This window comes from Oncorhynchus kisutch, linkage group LG28 (assembly GCF_002021735.2).
Source record: "Oncorhynchus kisutch isolate 150728-3 linkage group LG28, Okis_V2, whole genome shotgun sequence".
Classification (NCBI taxonomy): Eukaryota; Metazoa; Chordata; class Actinopteri; order Salmoniformes; family Salmonidae; genus Oncorhynchus; species Oncorhynchus kisutch.
Window position 1 is genome coordinate 4,221,739 of NC_034201.2, and position 15,597 is coordinate 4,237,335.

A 15,597-nucleotide genomic window follows, 5' to 3' on the forward strand; every position below is an offset into this window, starting at 1 on the left:
GAGAGAAGTACTCGGGACAGCCAGAGTATCTCTCCATGGAGATTGAGTAGAATTGGTCTGAAGCAGGCCCAGCCAGGGCTCTGGCAGCCTGGTACCTTTATGGTCTTTGAGGCTGCGTGTCTCCAGGGCCCCAGTGGAGCCCGTTTCTGACTCCACGTCATCGACAGACGGCCGCTCAGACACATCCGAGGGCGTGGTCTCGTCTGCTTCCTGATGTTGCCCCGCCCCATAGTAGTTGGAGGCTCCTCCTCCCTGCAGGGCAGCATCCATGGCTGCAGCGTAGCCACAAGACAGGCCACAGTCATCCTCCGAGATGGGAACCTGAGGTATTAAATTCATTTAAATTTCACCCACAGGAGACAGACACTGAGGCTCAAACACTGAGGCCCAAACTACGGTACTTCTATGTGAGCCTAATGAAACTAATGTCCTACATGATTACAAAACCTAAATGTAACAATATGTATATACAGTATGTACACAATATATGTATTCCTAGCTACTCCAGCACCAGACCCATCAGCGCAGTGTGTTGTGAGATTGGCAGAGAACAGCTAGCTGCTCTAGATTCTATTTCTATGGTTTGGACACCACTGTTTGTTTCTAACCTTTGACACGCCAGAGATGATGAGCGTGCTCCGTTTAGTGGGAGTCTTCTTGGACACCTTGCTGGCGTTCTCCGTCAGCTGTCTTATAGCCGTGTCAGCCACCGGGTCCAGCCCATTGGACAGGGGACTATCAGCTAGACACAAACAGTCACAAAACACTAGTCATACACAGTTGTTCCTCAATTAAAAGTTGAAGTTATGCCGCAGCACATTTGCGGTAAACTGTGGCAGGTCGTGGTAGACCGCGTCACACCATTGCAAGGGGGGAGTTAGGCAATTACACTGAACAAAAATATAAACGCATCATGTAGTTTCTACCAAGTTCATCCATCCACCTGACAGGTGTGGCATATCAAGAAGCTGATTAAACAGCATTACACAGGTGCACCTTGTACTGGGGCAAATAAAGGTCACTCTACAATGTGCAGTTTTGTTACACAACACATTGCCACAGAGGTCTCACGTTTTGAGGGAGCGTGCAGTTGACATGCTGACTGCAGGAATGTCCAACACAGCTGTTACCAGAGAATTGAATGTTCATTTCTCTACCATATGCCGCCTCCAACGTCGTTTTAGAGAATTTGGCAGTACGTTCACTCGGTCCCACAACTGCTGACCACGTGTAACTATACCAGCCCAGGACCTCCACATCCAGCTTCTTCACCTGCGGGATCGTCTGAGACCTGCCACTTGGACAGCTGATGAATCTGTGGGTTTGCACAACCGAAGAATTTCTGCAAAACTCTCAGAAATCGTCTCAGGGAAGCTCATCTGCGTGCTCATCGTCCTCACCATGGTCTAGAGCCGACTGCAGCTTGGCATTGTAATCAACTTCAGCGGGAAAATGCTCACCTTTGATGGCCACTGGCAAGCTGGAGAAGTGTGCTCTTCCCGGATGAATACCGGTTTCAACTGTACCGGCCAGATGGTATGACGTCTTGTGGGTGAGCGGTTTGCTGATGGCAACATTGTGAACAGAGTGCCGCATGGTGGCGGTGGGGTTATGGTATGGGCAGGCATAAGCTATGGACATTGAACACAATTGCATTTCATCTATGGCAATTTGAATGCACAGAGATACCGTGACGAGATCCTAAGACCCATTGCCGTGCCATTCATCTGCCACCATCTTCTAATGTTTCAGCATGATAATGTCTCAAGGATTTGTACACAATTCCTGGATGCTGAAAATGTCCCAATTCTTCCATGGCCTGAATACTGTGACAACCCTCCCACTCTGTCTGCCGAATTCTTTCTCTTTGCTCTTGCTTTCCTTAACAGGATGTCAGTTGGTGGAGCTGGGAGGGTGGTGAGCGACATGGGACACACCTTGGCCCGGGTGTGTCCTGGGATAAATACACCTCTTCCCCATTCATTGAGGAGACTCTCTCCATGCAGACACACTGATTTTGGTTGTGGCATTTTTGTGACTGTTTTGTTTGTCTGCTTTGGCACCTTTCAACACCCCTCATTATCACATTTATGGATGCAACCACTCACTTACACGACTGATTACTGACTACACACACACACACCATTGTTAATTGTATTTACGTTACTTCAGTTAATAAATATATTTTTGTTATTCCTAATCTCCACGTTGTCTCCTCTTGCTACGGACTTCAAGCCGGTTCGTGACAATACTCACCAGACATGTCACCCATTGAGCATGTTTGGGATGCTCTGGATCAACGTGTACGACAGCGTGATCCAGTTCCCGTTAATATCTAGCAACTTCACACAGCCATTGAAGAGGAGTGGGACAACATTCCACAATCAGCATCCTGATCAACTCTATGCAAAGGAAATGTGTGGCGCTGCATGAGGCAAATGTTAGTTATGCCAGATATTGACTGGTTTTCTGATCCACACCCCTACTTTAAAAAAAAAGGTATCTTTGACCAACAGCTTATTATCTGTATTCAGATTTGAAGGATGGCACAGGGAAATTCTTGAGGGAAACCTGTTTCAGTCTTCCAGAGATTTGAGACTGGGACGGAGGTTCACCTTCCAGTCGGACAATGACCCTAAGCATACTGGTAAAGCAACACTCGAGTGGTTTAAGGGGAAACATTTAAATGTCTTGGAATGGCCTAGTCAAAGCTCAGACCTCAATCCAATTGAGAATCTGTGGTATGACTTAAAGATTGCTGTACACCAGTAGAACCCATCCAACTTGAAGGAGCTGGAGCAGTTTTCCCTTGAAGATCCCAGTGGCCAGATGTGCTAAGCTTATAGAGACATACCCCAAGAGACTTGCAGCTGTAATTGCTGCAAAAGGTGGCTCTACAAACTATTGACTTTGACATAATATTTTTGTCTTATTTCTTGTTTGGTTCACAAAAAAAAATATTTTGCATCTTCAAAGTGGCATGTTGTGTAAATCAAATGATACAAACCCACCCCAAAAAATCTATTTTAATTCCAGGATGTAGGGCAACAAAATAGGAAAAATGCCAAGGGGGGAGAATACTTTCGCAAGCCACTGTAGTAATCAAACATCTCCGGTGCTGCAGCAAGAGCTCATTCGCTGTCATGCTCTGTTGTGGTAGAAAAAAATAGATATATTCTGCCTGTCTCCAGTTATGTAAAATGATGCAGAATTACATGAAATGCATTTATGAAAAGCAATTTTTTCCTCAGACCGCAAAAAACATGATAGATTCATGCAGTGCTTTTATTATAATGGATATCATTTCACCCCTACCCTTGTCCACAGTGGTCTGTGAATCCACAACCTTCTGGCTACTTTGCTATGTAATGCTTACAAAATGAAGAACAGTTTCTAAAACTGCATATCTAAGGCTCTGGTCTATCAAAGTGCTATCCAATTTATGTTTTAATTATTACACTGACTGTAGGTCTATAACCTCTCACATAGTCTTAATATTAACTCCTGCAGAATTAAGCATTTCTTGCAGTAAAATAATACACAAATTGTACATTTTCACTCGGGAACAAGAGTGGAGATATATGATTTCTTTCTTTAAGCATTTAAGCTTGAGAGAATGTGAATGCACAGTTAGGGACCGTCTGTGCTGTCTTTATCAGCATCATAAAAGCTGATAGTATTTCAACCACATAATATATGCAAACTGAAATCTCATCAGAAACATGTTGGATCGTTTTCACAGCTTTCTATTTCCTTACCACCGGTCAAAAAATCTTTCACATTTTTGGGGGCTGAGTTATTGCTAAACATCTTTGCACCACGAAAGAAGCAGAGATGACAGAACACTTTACTGATGTCCACTAGATTGTAGCATTCATTTGATCATTTATGACATTCTGGTGAGTAAGGGTTTCTGAAGTCTTCTAGGGAAACATGTAATGACAGAAGAGAAGATGCATGTATCTAATTATAGACAAGTTGACTAACAAATAGCCTACCAAAATGTTGGAAATTATAAGCAGAAACATATATAAAATTAGGCAACAACAAAAAAATCCTGCACCCCTTGTCAAGAAATCTTTCTGGCGTCTAACTGTAGCCTACAGCACATTTTCTATATTTGAGGATTAGGGTCGGGTGCGGGCCTAAGATTTTCACATATATCATGTGTTGCAGATGGGTTATTAGCAATTGCGGGTGCGGGTGAACATACAGCTGACCCACGCACCACTACTGCTCACCACAGTATTTATTTAACTCAGGCTGGAGTAGATGTGCTCAAAGATGCCCTCTGGTGCCTTGAATGAGACATAACGGCAAGCGCTGTAATGCACCATAACGTGACACAACTACTAAATGAGGACCCACTGGATGTATCATGTTGAAAAATACTAGAATAAATATCTGTGGAAGTAAGTGTTGAGGAGTGTGGAGCCATTAGCCTGGCCCCAGATCTGTTTGTGATAATAATGACGATAACAATGACCATAGGAGTTGGCAAGACAGCACAAACAGATCTGAGACCAGGCTATGAAACAATGGAGGAACATAACTCACTGCTTAGAGTAGGGCTGGAGCTGGTCCTGCTATGGCAGCCATCAGTGAGGAATATGGTCCCTTTCTCTGTCACCTCCACTTTGGACGGGGACCGCGAGGGAGAGTCACCTGAGTAAACGCAGAGACAGAGGATGTGAGGGTCAATAGAAGCAACAGAGCAGTGGTCACCAACTCGTTGATCTCCAACGCATTCCTTGTCGATTACCAAACATTTTGATAAAAACCCCAATGATAAAGCCTTGCGTTTTTTTTCATGCTGTTGGCCGTAGGTGCACTTGATTCAGTAGCCCCTAGCACCGGGAAGGCAAAGTGTTCCCATTTTGAACCATTTCATGTGTCTGAAGGTAGAACTCCACCTACCCGGCAAGCCCAGAGAGCAAATTAAGTGCACCTATGGGCCTACCGCTGGCCAATCAGATTTCCTCAAGCCATAGACTGTAAAAAGAAGCCTAAAATGCACAGCAAAGTTGATACTATGAGATTTAAAAACCATGACTAGAGAGCGACTACAGCGAATACAACAAAGAGCTGATGTTTTTATGAGTAGATTTATGATTTAGTTTATTCAGCACTGTCAACACTTTGTTCAACACTTTATAAGCCATAAAATACACATTCTCCCTATTCCATATGTTTAGAGGTTAATGTTGCATAGGCGTACATTCTGAGTACTCATTACATTTTGACAGGAAAATGGTCAAATTCAAACAAATTCACACACCCATCTTTTTGGGTGTCATGGAAAATGTAAGGAGTAAAAAGTACATTATTTTCTTTAGGAATGTAGTGAAGTAAAAGTTAACCAAAATATAAATAGTAAAGTACAGATACCCCCAAAAAACCACTTAAGAAGTACTTTAAAGTATTTTTACACCACTGCTCTATTGCAGTGGTCACCAACCTTTTCTGAGTCAAGATCACTTTCTGAGTCAAAATGAAAGACGAGATCTACTGCTCAGAATGTTCTGTTAATGTTGCCTATGCAACATTAACCTCTAAACATATGGAATAGGGAGAATGTGTATTTTATGGCTTATAAAGTGTTGAACAAAGTGTTGACAGTTCCCTTGATAAGTATCCCTACTGCCTCTGATCTGGTGGACTCACTAAATCATGTCTGAGTGTTGGAGTGTGTCCCTGGCTATTCGTCAATAAAAAAAATTTAAAAAAAAATTATGCCGTCTGGTTTGCTTCATATATGGAATTTGAAATGGTTTGATTGGCATGCAGGGTGCAGGGTTGCAATCCTCTTTTTTTCATAGAATCAGTACAATCAAGAAATCAATATCATATGTAATTATGATTAGCTACAGTCCACTCTCCAGCCCCTCCATATGCTAATTCACCCAGACCTACTGTACCTAGTTTTCCCGGTCTGGGTCGTGACTGTATGGTGGTAACGGTGGTGACGATGGTGCCGTCTGGCATGATGGTCCGGTCCACATCCACCTTCTTGGTCGGGGTGATAGAGGTGCGGAGGGGCGTGGTGTAGTGAGCTCCAAGGGGGTCCACTACCTCCAGGTACACCAGCTACAGGTGGAGAGGGACCCAGATTACCATTAATGTTATGGACTGTGTTGGAAGTATTGTTATGTACTATGTTTTACCCTCTAGGATTATCATGTGGAGTGCTCCACAATACATTGATATGATAAGAGAGAACACTCTCCATTCAAATCAATGTTCTGTAATTGTATTTCTATGTCATCTATGTTGTAACACACCAACTTATTATCTACACACTATGGAACAGCATTCCACCTATCACATGCCATTCACCTCAAAGGTGACCGTAGCATTGGGTGCCAGGCCGTGCCCTGGGCTGACTGACAGCACATGCTGACCAGTAGGAGCTCTGCGGGTGAGGTCCAAGGGTAGCGAGGCAAAGCCAGACAAGAATTCTGCCAAAAGAGAAAGACTAAGCATAGAAATACAGAGAAGACAACATCACAGTGTTTTGGATTATAATGCAGGCAGGAATTGTGCTCATGGGGTACGCGCAATGCCGTCGGGGGTACGCCAAATAAACATTTGATTCACATAAAATTTTTATTTTTAAACAGGGCTATACATTTGGGTGATTTTTCTCTCTCGCCTGAATAGCCTCGTTTCACTGCCAAAATAAAATGAAACCATCCAGTGCTCAGCGAAATAACAACACAATGTCAAATACAGGTAGCCTAGTCAAATAATTAACATCCATTACTCCGTTACTCTCTCGCGGGAAACCTTTACTCTTCACAGACATTTAGAAACAAAACATGCCAATTTGAAGAAAAAAAACACAGGAGTTTGAGCGAGAATTAAGACTGTCAGACTGTTTCACCTGTCCTTGTGATTGTCTCCACCCCCTCCAGGTGTCGCTTATTATCCCCGGTGTATATATCCCTGTTTCCTGTCCTGCCTTGTTTGCGAAGTCAACTAGCGGTTTTCCTTGCTCCTATTTTTTTCCCCAGTCTCTTTTGGTTCTAGTCCTGGTTTCGACCCTTGCCTGTCCTGACTCTGAACCCACCTGCCTGACCACTCTGCCTGTTCTGTCTTCAATCCTGCCTATCCCCTTGTACTGTTTGGACTCGGATCTGGTTATTGAACTCTTGCCTGTCCCCGACCTACCTTTTACCTACCCCTTGGATTAATAAATATCGGAGCTCAACCATCTGCTTCCTGTGTCTGCATTTGGGTCTCGCCTTGTGTCCTTATAAAGACGCAACAGATGCCATTAATAAGAAGGGGCTAGAAGCGTCATATATGGTGAGCTACCGAGTGGCGAGGACAGGCAAGCCCCATACTATTGTGGAGGACTTAATTCTCCCTGCTGCCGCGGATATGGTTGGGACAATGCTATCATCATACCACACCGTTTCACGACGCATCAGTGACATGGCAGGAGATGTTTTGAAAAAATGACTGCTTCACATACAACCCAGTGAATTCTATGCGTTACAGCTGGATGAGTCAGACGTGGCAGGCCTGGCACAGCTCCTGGTATATGTCCGTTTCCAGTGGTTTGCAGAAGAGGAAGACATCATCTCGTGTATTTTCTGCATTATGCAATGATATGGGCAGTGACCATGTAATGCTTTTACAACATACAGAAGTGCGCTGGTTATCAAGGGGCAAAGTATTGACATGTATTTTGGAATTGAGAGACGAGATTAAAGTTTTCACTTGTTTGACCACTTGCATGATGACGAGTTTCTCACACGACTGGCCTATCAGGGTGATGTTTTTTCCTGCCTGAATGATCTGAATCTAGGATTACAGGGAATCTCCGTAACTATATTTAATGTGTGGAACAAAATTGAGGCTATGATTAAGAAGTTGGAGCTCTTATCTGTCTGCATTAACAGGGACAACACACAGGTCTTTCCATCATTGTATAATTTTTTTGTGTGCAAATTAACTCAAGCTTACGGACAATGTCAAATGTGATATAGCGAAGCACCTGAGTGAGTTGGGTGCGCAATTACGCAGGTACTTTCCCGAAACAGATGACACAAACAACTGGATTCGTTATCCCTTTCATGCCCTGCCTCCAGTCGACTTACCGATATCTGAACAAGAGAGCCTCATCAAAATTGCAAAAGGGGTTCTGTGAAAATTGAATTTAATCAAAAGCTACTGTCAGATTTCTGGATTGGGCTGCGCTCAATGTATCCTGCCTTGGCAAATTGCACTTTTAAGACACTGATGCCCTTTGCAACCACGTACCTATGTGAGAGTGGATTCTCGGCCCTCACTAACGAAATACAGGCACAGACTGTGTGTGGAAAAGGATTTAAGACTGAGACTCTCTTCAATATAACCCAACACTGAGTTCTGTGCATCCTTTCAAGCACACCCTTCTCATTAACCTGTGGTGAGTTATTCACAATTTTTGATGAACAAGTAAGGTTTTATATGTAAGATGGCTAAATAAAGAGAAAAATGATTGATTATTATATTATTATTTGTGCCCTGATCCTATAAGAGCTCTTTGTCACTTCCCACGAGGCAGGTTGACACACACTCATTCTTATGTTTAATAAATGTATCGTATAGTGTGCGTGGCAGGCTTACAATACTGGCAACAACAAAAAAAAACATTTGAGAGTACGCTGACACTGGCGCTAGTAGAGGGGGTACGCAGCTGGAGGTTGAAGGGGTACTGGACTATAAAACATTTGGGAACCACTGGTGTAGAGGGTCTATAGACTTTACAAAAGTAGATTGGCAATTTCTCATTAATCTATGACCTTTAATAATAAGTATCTAATTGAGAGGAGCCTTACGTTCCCCCTTGGTGGTCTTCTCCAGCATTCTCACTCTCAGCTCTTTGGTTTCTGGAGCCAGATCCCTGCAGAACACAATCACAGATAATCAAAGATAGTATGTTAGACTCACAGTAGGCATAACAGTGTCAAACAATGAGTGCATGCCATTTAGAGTTTTCACTTGATGGTAATATCATTGTAGTTTGTTTCTGTTGTAAAATATCAATAATTCATATCTAGAATCAGGTCGTATGTGTGTGACTGCCAGCGGCTGGCTGGGCTATAGCTAGCTGTCTTACAGTGAGATGTCCTCACTCCAGTCCAGTGAGGTGTCAGGGCTGGGGGTTGCAGGCAGGAAGCAGGTCCTCCTTTCTGTTGATGGCTGGTCCAGGCTCACGGTACAGCACAGCTCCCCTGAACTGCATGACTTGGCTACACACACACACACACAAACACACACAGTAATCGACTCTGGTTTTTGGGAGAAGATGGTGGGTCGTGGCTGATGTGATATAGCTGACCTGCTCTGAGGCAGGTTCCCCTGAGCTGGCGAAGCAGGAGCCTTCGTATGGGGGGTAAACTCTGGGACGGGGGGGTCAGACCTGTCGGGGTTAGGCCTGTTGCCCTGGGGAACTGGAAGTCAAAGAGAGAAATGGAATTAAAGACCAGAGAGTCAAATCACTAGAACATAAAACATTTATTCATAGCTCTTGGTTCATCTTGGTTCATCCTAGAAATCTGGTTTTACCAGTGGTAATGGTAATTATACTGCATGTTTCGCATGTTGGTTTTTCCCATGCCTACTAGCCGCAGTTGACTACATTGGGTGCGTTTCAATGAGACACGCTATTCCGTATGCAGAAGCATCAAGTCAGTGATGTGAGCTCTTGCTGCTTTTGATTTCTGCCTCAGTTTTGATGCTTCTAGTCTGATGTAGCAGGCTAAAAACAACTCTAATGGAAGGAAAACACTTGCAGCGTAGTTGTAGTGCAATGGTCTTACCGTAGTGCTGGACACACAGGCCCTGAGGTTGAGGATCATGGCTGGCTGTGTGCTGAACAGAGTATCCTTCACCAGCTCCCGAATCATGTCCGGGTCTATCTCTGCATCACTCTCCTGAGCACAAAACACCACTAAAGTAAGCTACCTGCCACCAAGAAGTACACCAAACAGACTAAAATATATTAGATAGTAAACAGTTTAGGTGTATGGTGACCTGGACTGAAAAAAAAACTCTGGGCTCCACACTGAAAACAAAAGTGCAATCTAGAACCTAAAAGGGTTCTTTGGCTGTCCCCATAGGAGAACCTTTTGAATAACCCTTTTTGGTTCCCGGTAGAACCCTTTTGCTTTTGGGTTCCATGTAGAACCTTTTCCATAGAGGGTTCCAAACAAATCGGTCATGAATACTGATTTGCAGATGTTATCGCAGGTGCAGCGAAAGGCTTGTGTTTCTAGCTCCAACAGTGCAGTAGTAATACCTTGCAATACAAAATAATATGCACAAGTTTTAAAAAATAATTTAAAAAAATGTACCTTTCTAATAGTATAGTATCGACAGATTGTGAGCTGAAGATGAAAACCTTTCCTACGAGTATTATTATATTATTTATTGGGCGTCAGGTTAGAGCGTTGGACTAGTAACCGAAAGGTTGCAAGATCGAATCCCCGAGCTGACAAGGTACAAATCTGTCGTTCTGCCCCTGAACAAGGCAGTTTACCCACTGTTCCTAGGCCGTCATTGAAAACTGGGCAACTGACTTGCCTAGTTAAATAAAGGTTAAATAAATAAAGAATACAAATAGAACCCTCGTAATTTGCTAGTGTCAATAGGAGGCCAAACCGATGAGACCATCAGATTCTCCATAAGGGGGAAATTTTCAACCAACGGCCTCCAACACGCTCCGAATTTAATTCACATATTAGCGACGGTACTTCATTCTTTAGACTTGGTAAGATATAAATGGACCTTTAGTGTGACTGTTTCTCACCTCTCTCTGGATCCTGCGTGGGGCCACGGTGAGGGAGATCGGCTGCTGGGAGAAAGTCCAGGACACCAGCAGACCCTCTTCTTCTACTTCCTCCAGACGCACCACCAACTGATTGGGGGGAGAGGGGGACAGGCATGTTACAGGCAGTCGCAAGCTGGTTTAAAGGGATAGTTCACCCAAATTACAAAAGGACAAATTGCTTTCTTTACACTGAAAGCAGTCTATGGATAAGGTATGACAGCAATCCATGCTTTGGTTGTGTTTACTCGGCCACTGTTTCAAATGCTAACATTTTAGCATTTGTGGCACAACTCCAATGCAAGTCAATGGTATCTATATTAGCATTTTGTCACTTCATGTCCAAACCATCTCAAAGTAACTTCATTAAGTTACACAATACATATTTGGATACTTTAGGATGATTTGGACATGAAGCGCAAAAGGTGCAAATTGACCTGTATTGGATTATTGCCACAAATGCTAAAAAGTTAGCATTTTAAACAGTGGCCAGGTAAACAAAACCAAAGCATGGATTGCTTTCATACCTTGTCCATAGACTGCTTACAGTGTAAGGAAACCAATGTAATTTTGTAATTTCAGTGAACTATCCCTACTTAGTATAGCTCAACTCAATGGAATAGTCATGAAGCGTGGGAGAGTTCATTTTAATGAAAGTGATTTTACATATGCATACGTAAACCTATGAGGTTTCATCCAACGCAGATACACCATTCCATTAACTTTTTTTGAGAGGCACACACATGCAAACTTACAAATGCAAAACCATGGTGATGTGTCATACCTGGGCCAGCATTGGCTTTATGGTGATCTGGTAGGTATCCATGGAAACAGCTGCAGGTGACTGCTGGGTGACAGTCACCGGGAACGTTACAGTGTCAACCGCACACTTACACTGTAAGACCTGGAGCAGGGAGAGGGAAGAGACCACCATTAGAATCTATAATGTCCTAGAAGAAATGGATCTATGAGAAGTCTTGTCTTGATAAAAAAAAAAAAACACATCATGGGTTCTATATCATGTTAACCTCTAGAAAAGGCATGCATGTTTAGTTGATACTCACCATAGTGGTAGGTGATTGTTCTGTGCAGGTCACACTATCTACAATAGCAGAGGCAGGGAGCTGGAGACTGTTGTCAAAGGTGATCTGGATGGAGCTCTGAGGAAGAGAGAGCAAAAAGCTAAAACATCAGACATTGTACATCAGTCTAATCTAGAGGGCTTAAACACACAAGGAGGAAGTATTTAAGCAGATTTTTGTAGCAATGATACAGATTATAATAGAGTTGGCCTTGCATGGCCTTGCCTGCTCAGGCTTAAACTCCAACAGCTGCTAAGAGACCTCACTATGACTTGACTTCATTGAAATGCAAATACATCAGATTCTGAGCTTTTCCTGCAGTGAAAAGTACCTCTAGTAACACTCCTTCTTGAAACAAATTGCATATGCTTCCCATCAATTAAACAATTCCCAGCACTTCGTACCACCTGATACAGAGAGATACAATGCCTATGCAAAGCATGTGGCTGACACAAATCCATTGCTTGTATGTGAAAAATGCAAATGCTTCCTTGCAATACCAACAGAATATATTTATTGTAAGGATAGGGACACATTCTCTGTCATAGTACATTAGTTCAAGACCCATGACTTCATGTCCCCATTGAATCCATTCTGTGGCATAATACTACACAGGTTCTCCCATACGTCTGTCTGTCTACTACCACCATCTGTTCCATGTGAGAATGACAGAGCAAAGACTGCAGTCACTTCAGTAAAAAGGAAAATACAGTTAGATTCTCTGTGCTGTTGGCAAGTGCATAGGAATTGGCAAGGAGATTAAACATATGCTCTGAATGCTCCAGTAGCCCGGCTGCCATGGCACGCTCATTGAAAAGGCTTATTTTAATGTTCATTTCCCTGTTGTATTGTGGGCAGGGCCAGTGCCATCACAGACCAGGTGCACGTGGTTGACAGCAGCAATCGCATCCTAGTCTCTGGTCTCCATGATGAAAACCAAATCCCACAGTCGGAGAGTTGTCAGTTCGTGTTGATCAAATTCTGCTAGATATTTTGCCAATTTGTAATACATAACCCAGTCAACTAGATTCAGAGCAGAGGTCTGATATTTAAGTTGTTTTGATTTATTTAACCTTTATTTAATTAGGCAAGTCAGTTAAGAACAAATCCTTATTTCAAATGATGGCCTACTAGGGAACAATGGGTTAACTGCCTTGTTTAGGGGAAGAATGACAGATTTTTACCTTGTCAGCTCAGGGATTCGATCCAGCAACCTTTCGGTCACTGGCCCACCACTATGCTACCTGCCGCCCCCCCGAATATGACTTGAGATTGGAGACCCCTTTGTGAATCTCTGTGTACCGGTGACAGAGGATTAGAAGTTAAGTTTCAATGGGTAGCTTTAACTGGCTTAGGAGGAGAGAGCTGGGAGGGGGAAACAAATCCCCTATTGTCAGAGCATGTGTTGCTCATCGTCTTACAGAAATCGCCATCAAATGGAACTGCAGGGAGGCAAAAGGTGGCTGGTGTGACGCGGCCAGGTTTTGTGTGTGTGTCTGTCTGTGTGTCTAAGTACACATGTGCTTGTGTGCATGTTTGTGCATGTGTGGTGAGAGAGGTTCGGAAGGAGATATTGTGCCAACATAAATGGCTGGAGACAAAAATAGATGCAGCATGAGGTTCATGGAAGGGAGAAACAAGGTAGTCAGCTCAATCATTCTAACCTACTGTGTACCTCAGTTTTTGCCTGGCCACATTTCTCCTGCCAAATGCCCAGCCACTCCCCCCAAATGTTTCTTCTCCGATTGGAGTCTGGATGTGACACCCTTCCCGACCCCTTCTAAAATGTGAACACATTCTAGACTGACTGGCCACAGAAACCGATGGGTTGGGCCAGAGCAGGCCTACTTGATGACTTTATCAACATGCGTGGAAGTTAAGCAAACAATGGCGGCGGCTACTGGAGAAAAAATGTGTTGCTATCGAAGCAATTTTACAAAGACTGGAGGAGATACATGCTCTGAAAGAAGAACAGTTTTCAGTGTTGAAGACCTTCCTTTGAGGAGAAGACTTTGTCAGGATTCTTCCCACAGGGTTTGAGAAGAGTTTAATTTTCCAGCAGCCCCTGCTGGTACTCAAAGAAATGGATTGTCAAAGGCCCAAAATCATTGTCATATTCCCATTGATTGCACTGATGGAGGACCAGGTAAATGAGGCTGAAAAAATAAAATAATAATTGGGGTCAAGGCGATGACACTGCCTAGGGCTGGGAATGGCCAGGGACATAGAAACTAAAGGTCACGAGAAACTTTGTCAAAAAGAAAGTCACTGATTGGCCTATAGGTGGCGCAGTTACAAGCAGTCTCACTTAAACCCTCATATCCGCCACCTCGTTTGACCTACTAAACTTAAACTTTGTATGTAGGCGTCTTTCCTCATGCTGAACAAATTTGCATGAGGACCCATAAGGTCCATCAGGATAGATTTTCCTTTCTGAAAACCTTTGAAAAACATCCAAAAGTTTGGGGTCACTTAAAAATGTCCTTGTTTTTGAAAGATTGTTTTTTTTAAAATGTCCATTAAAATAACATCACATTGGTCAGAAATACAGTGTAGACATTGTTAACGTTGTAAATGACTATTGTAGCTGGAAACTGATGATTTGTTATGGAATATCTACATAGGCGTACAGAGGCCCATTATCAGCAACCATCACTCCTGTGTTCCAATTACACATTGTCCAAGTTCATCATTTAAAAGTCTAATTTATCATTAGAAAACCCTTTTGCAATTATGTTAGCACAGCTGAAATCTGTTGTTCTGATTAAAGAAGCAAAAAACTGGCCTTCTTTAGACTAGTTGAGTATCTGGAGCATCAGCATTTGTGGGTTTGATTACAGGCTCAAAATGGCCAGAAACAAAGTACTTTCTTCTGAAACTCGTCAGTCTATTCTCCTTCTGAGAAATGAAGGAAATTGCGAGAAATTGCGAAGAAACTGAAGATCTCGTACAACGCTGTGTATTTAAGGGCCTCCCTTCACAGAACAGTGCAAACTGGCTCTAACCAGAATAGAAAAAGGAGTGGGAGGCCCTGGTACAAAACTGAGCAAGAGGACAAGTATATTAGAGTGTCTAGTTTGAGAAACAGATGCCACACAAGTCCTCAACTGGCAGCTTCATTAAATAGTACCCGCAAAACATCAGTCTCAATGTCAACAGTGAAGAGGCGATTCCGGGATGCTGGCCTTCTAGACAGAGTTGCAAAGAAAAAGCCATATCCCAGACTGGCCAATAAACATAAAATATTAAGATGGGCAAAAGAACACTGGACAGAGGAACTCTGCCTAGAATACCAGCATCCCAGAGTCACCTCTTCACTGTTGATGTTGAGACTGGTGTTTTGTGGGTACTACTTAATGAAGCTGAAAGACATATGGGAGTCCCTAAAGAGTTTGAGAAAATAACATTGATGTATTCAAAGATGGCCACCAGTAGATGGGTGGGATGTTATTCATATTTTTTTTTAAATTAATAATTATTTCAAAAAGCCCTATAAATTAATAAACATTACTTCTAAAAACCCGCAGAAAATCTGGTGTTTGTAAGTCAAAGGGTTTTGTTATATTTCAGTCTTCTGTGATGTATATTAAGTGTAATATTTGGATGTAATTTATTTCTATATCTAACATGGTACATGGTGTTCCTTTTTTAAGCCCATAACCATGTGTGAGGTGTCAACTTTTGTTTCAACGTAGT

General features: G+C 42.8%; 1 protein-coding gene across 1 annotated transcript in view; it reads right to left on the reverse strand.

Annotated features, from left to right (window-relative positions):
• c2cd2l (c2cd2 like) overlaps positions 1-15,597 on the reverse strand; it is a 44,882-nt gene that overhangs the window by 5,509 nt on the left and 23,776 nt on the right. The window contains exons 3-14 of the mRNA XM_020464532.2: positions 11,884-11,979; positions 11,604-11,723; positions 10,802-10,909; positions 9,813-9,926; positions 9,332-9,443; positions 9,110-9,242; positions 8,829-8,893; positions 6,337-6,458; positions 5,919-6,087; positions 4,558-4,665; positions 609-742; positions 96-321 (exon numbers count right to left, since the gene is read on the reverse strand). Of these exons, the coding sequence (XP_020320121.1) occupies positions 96-321; positions 609-742; positions 4,558-4,665; positions 5,919-6,087; positions 6,337-6,458; positions 8,829-8,893; positions 9,110-9,242; positions 9,332-9,443; positions 9,813-9,926; positions 10,802-10,909; positions 11,604-11,723; positions 11,884-11,979 (1,507 nt within the window). The remainder of the gene's footprint in view (positions 1-95; positions 322-608; positions 743-4,557; positions 4,666-5,918; positions 6,088-6,336; positions 6,459-8,828; positions 8,894-9,109; positions 9,243-9,331; positions 9,444-9,812; positions 9,927-10,801; positions 10,910-11,603; positions 11,724-11,883; positions 11,980-15,597) is intronic.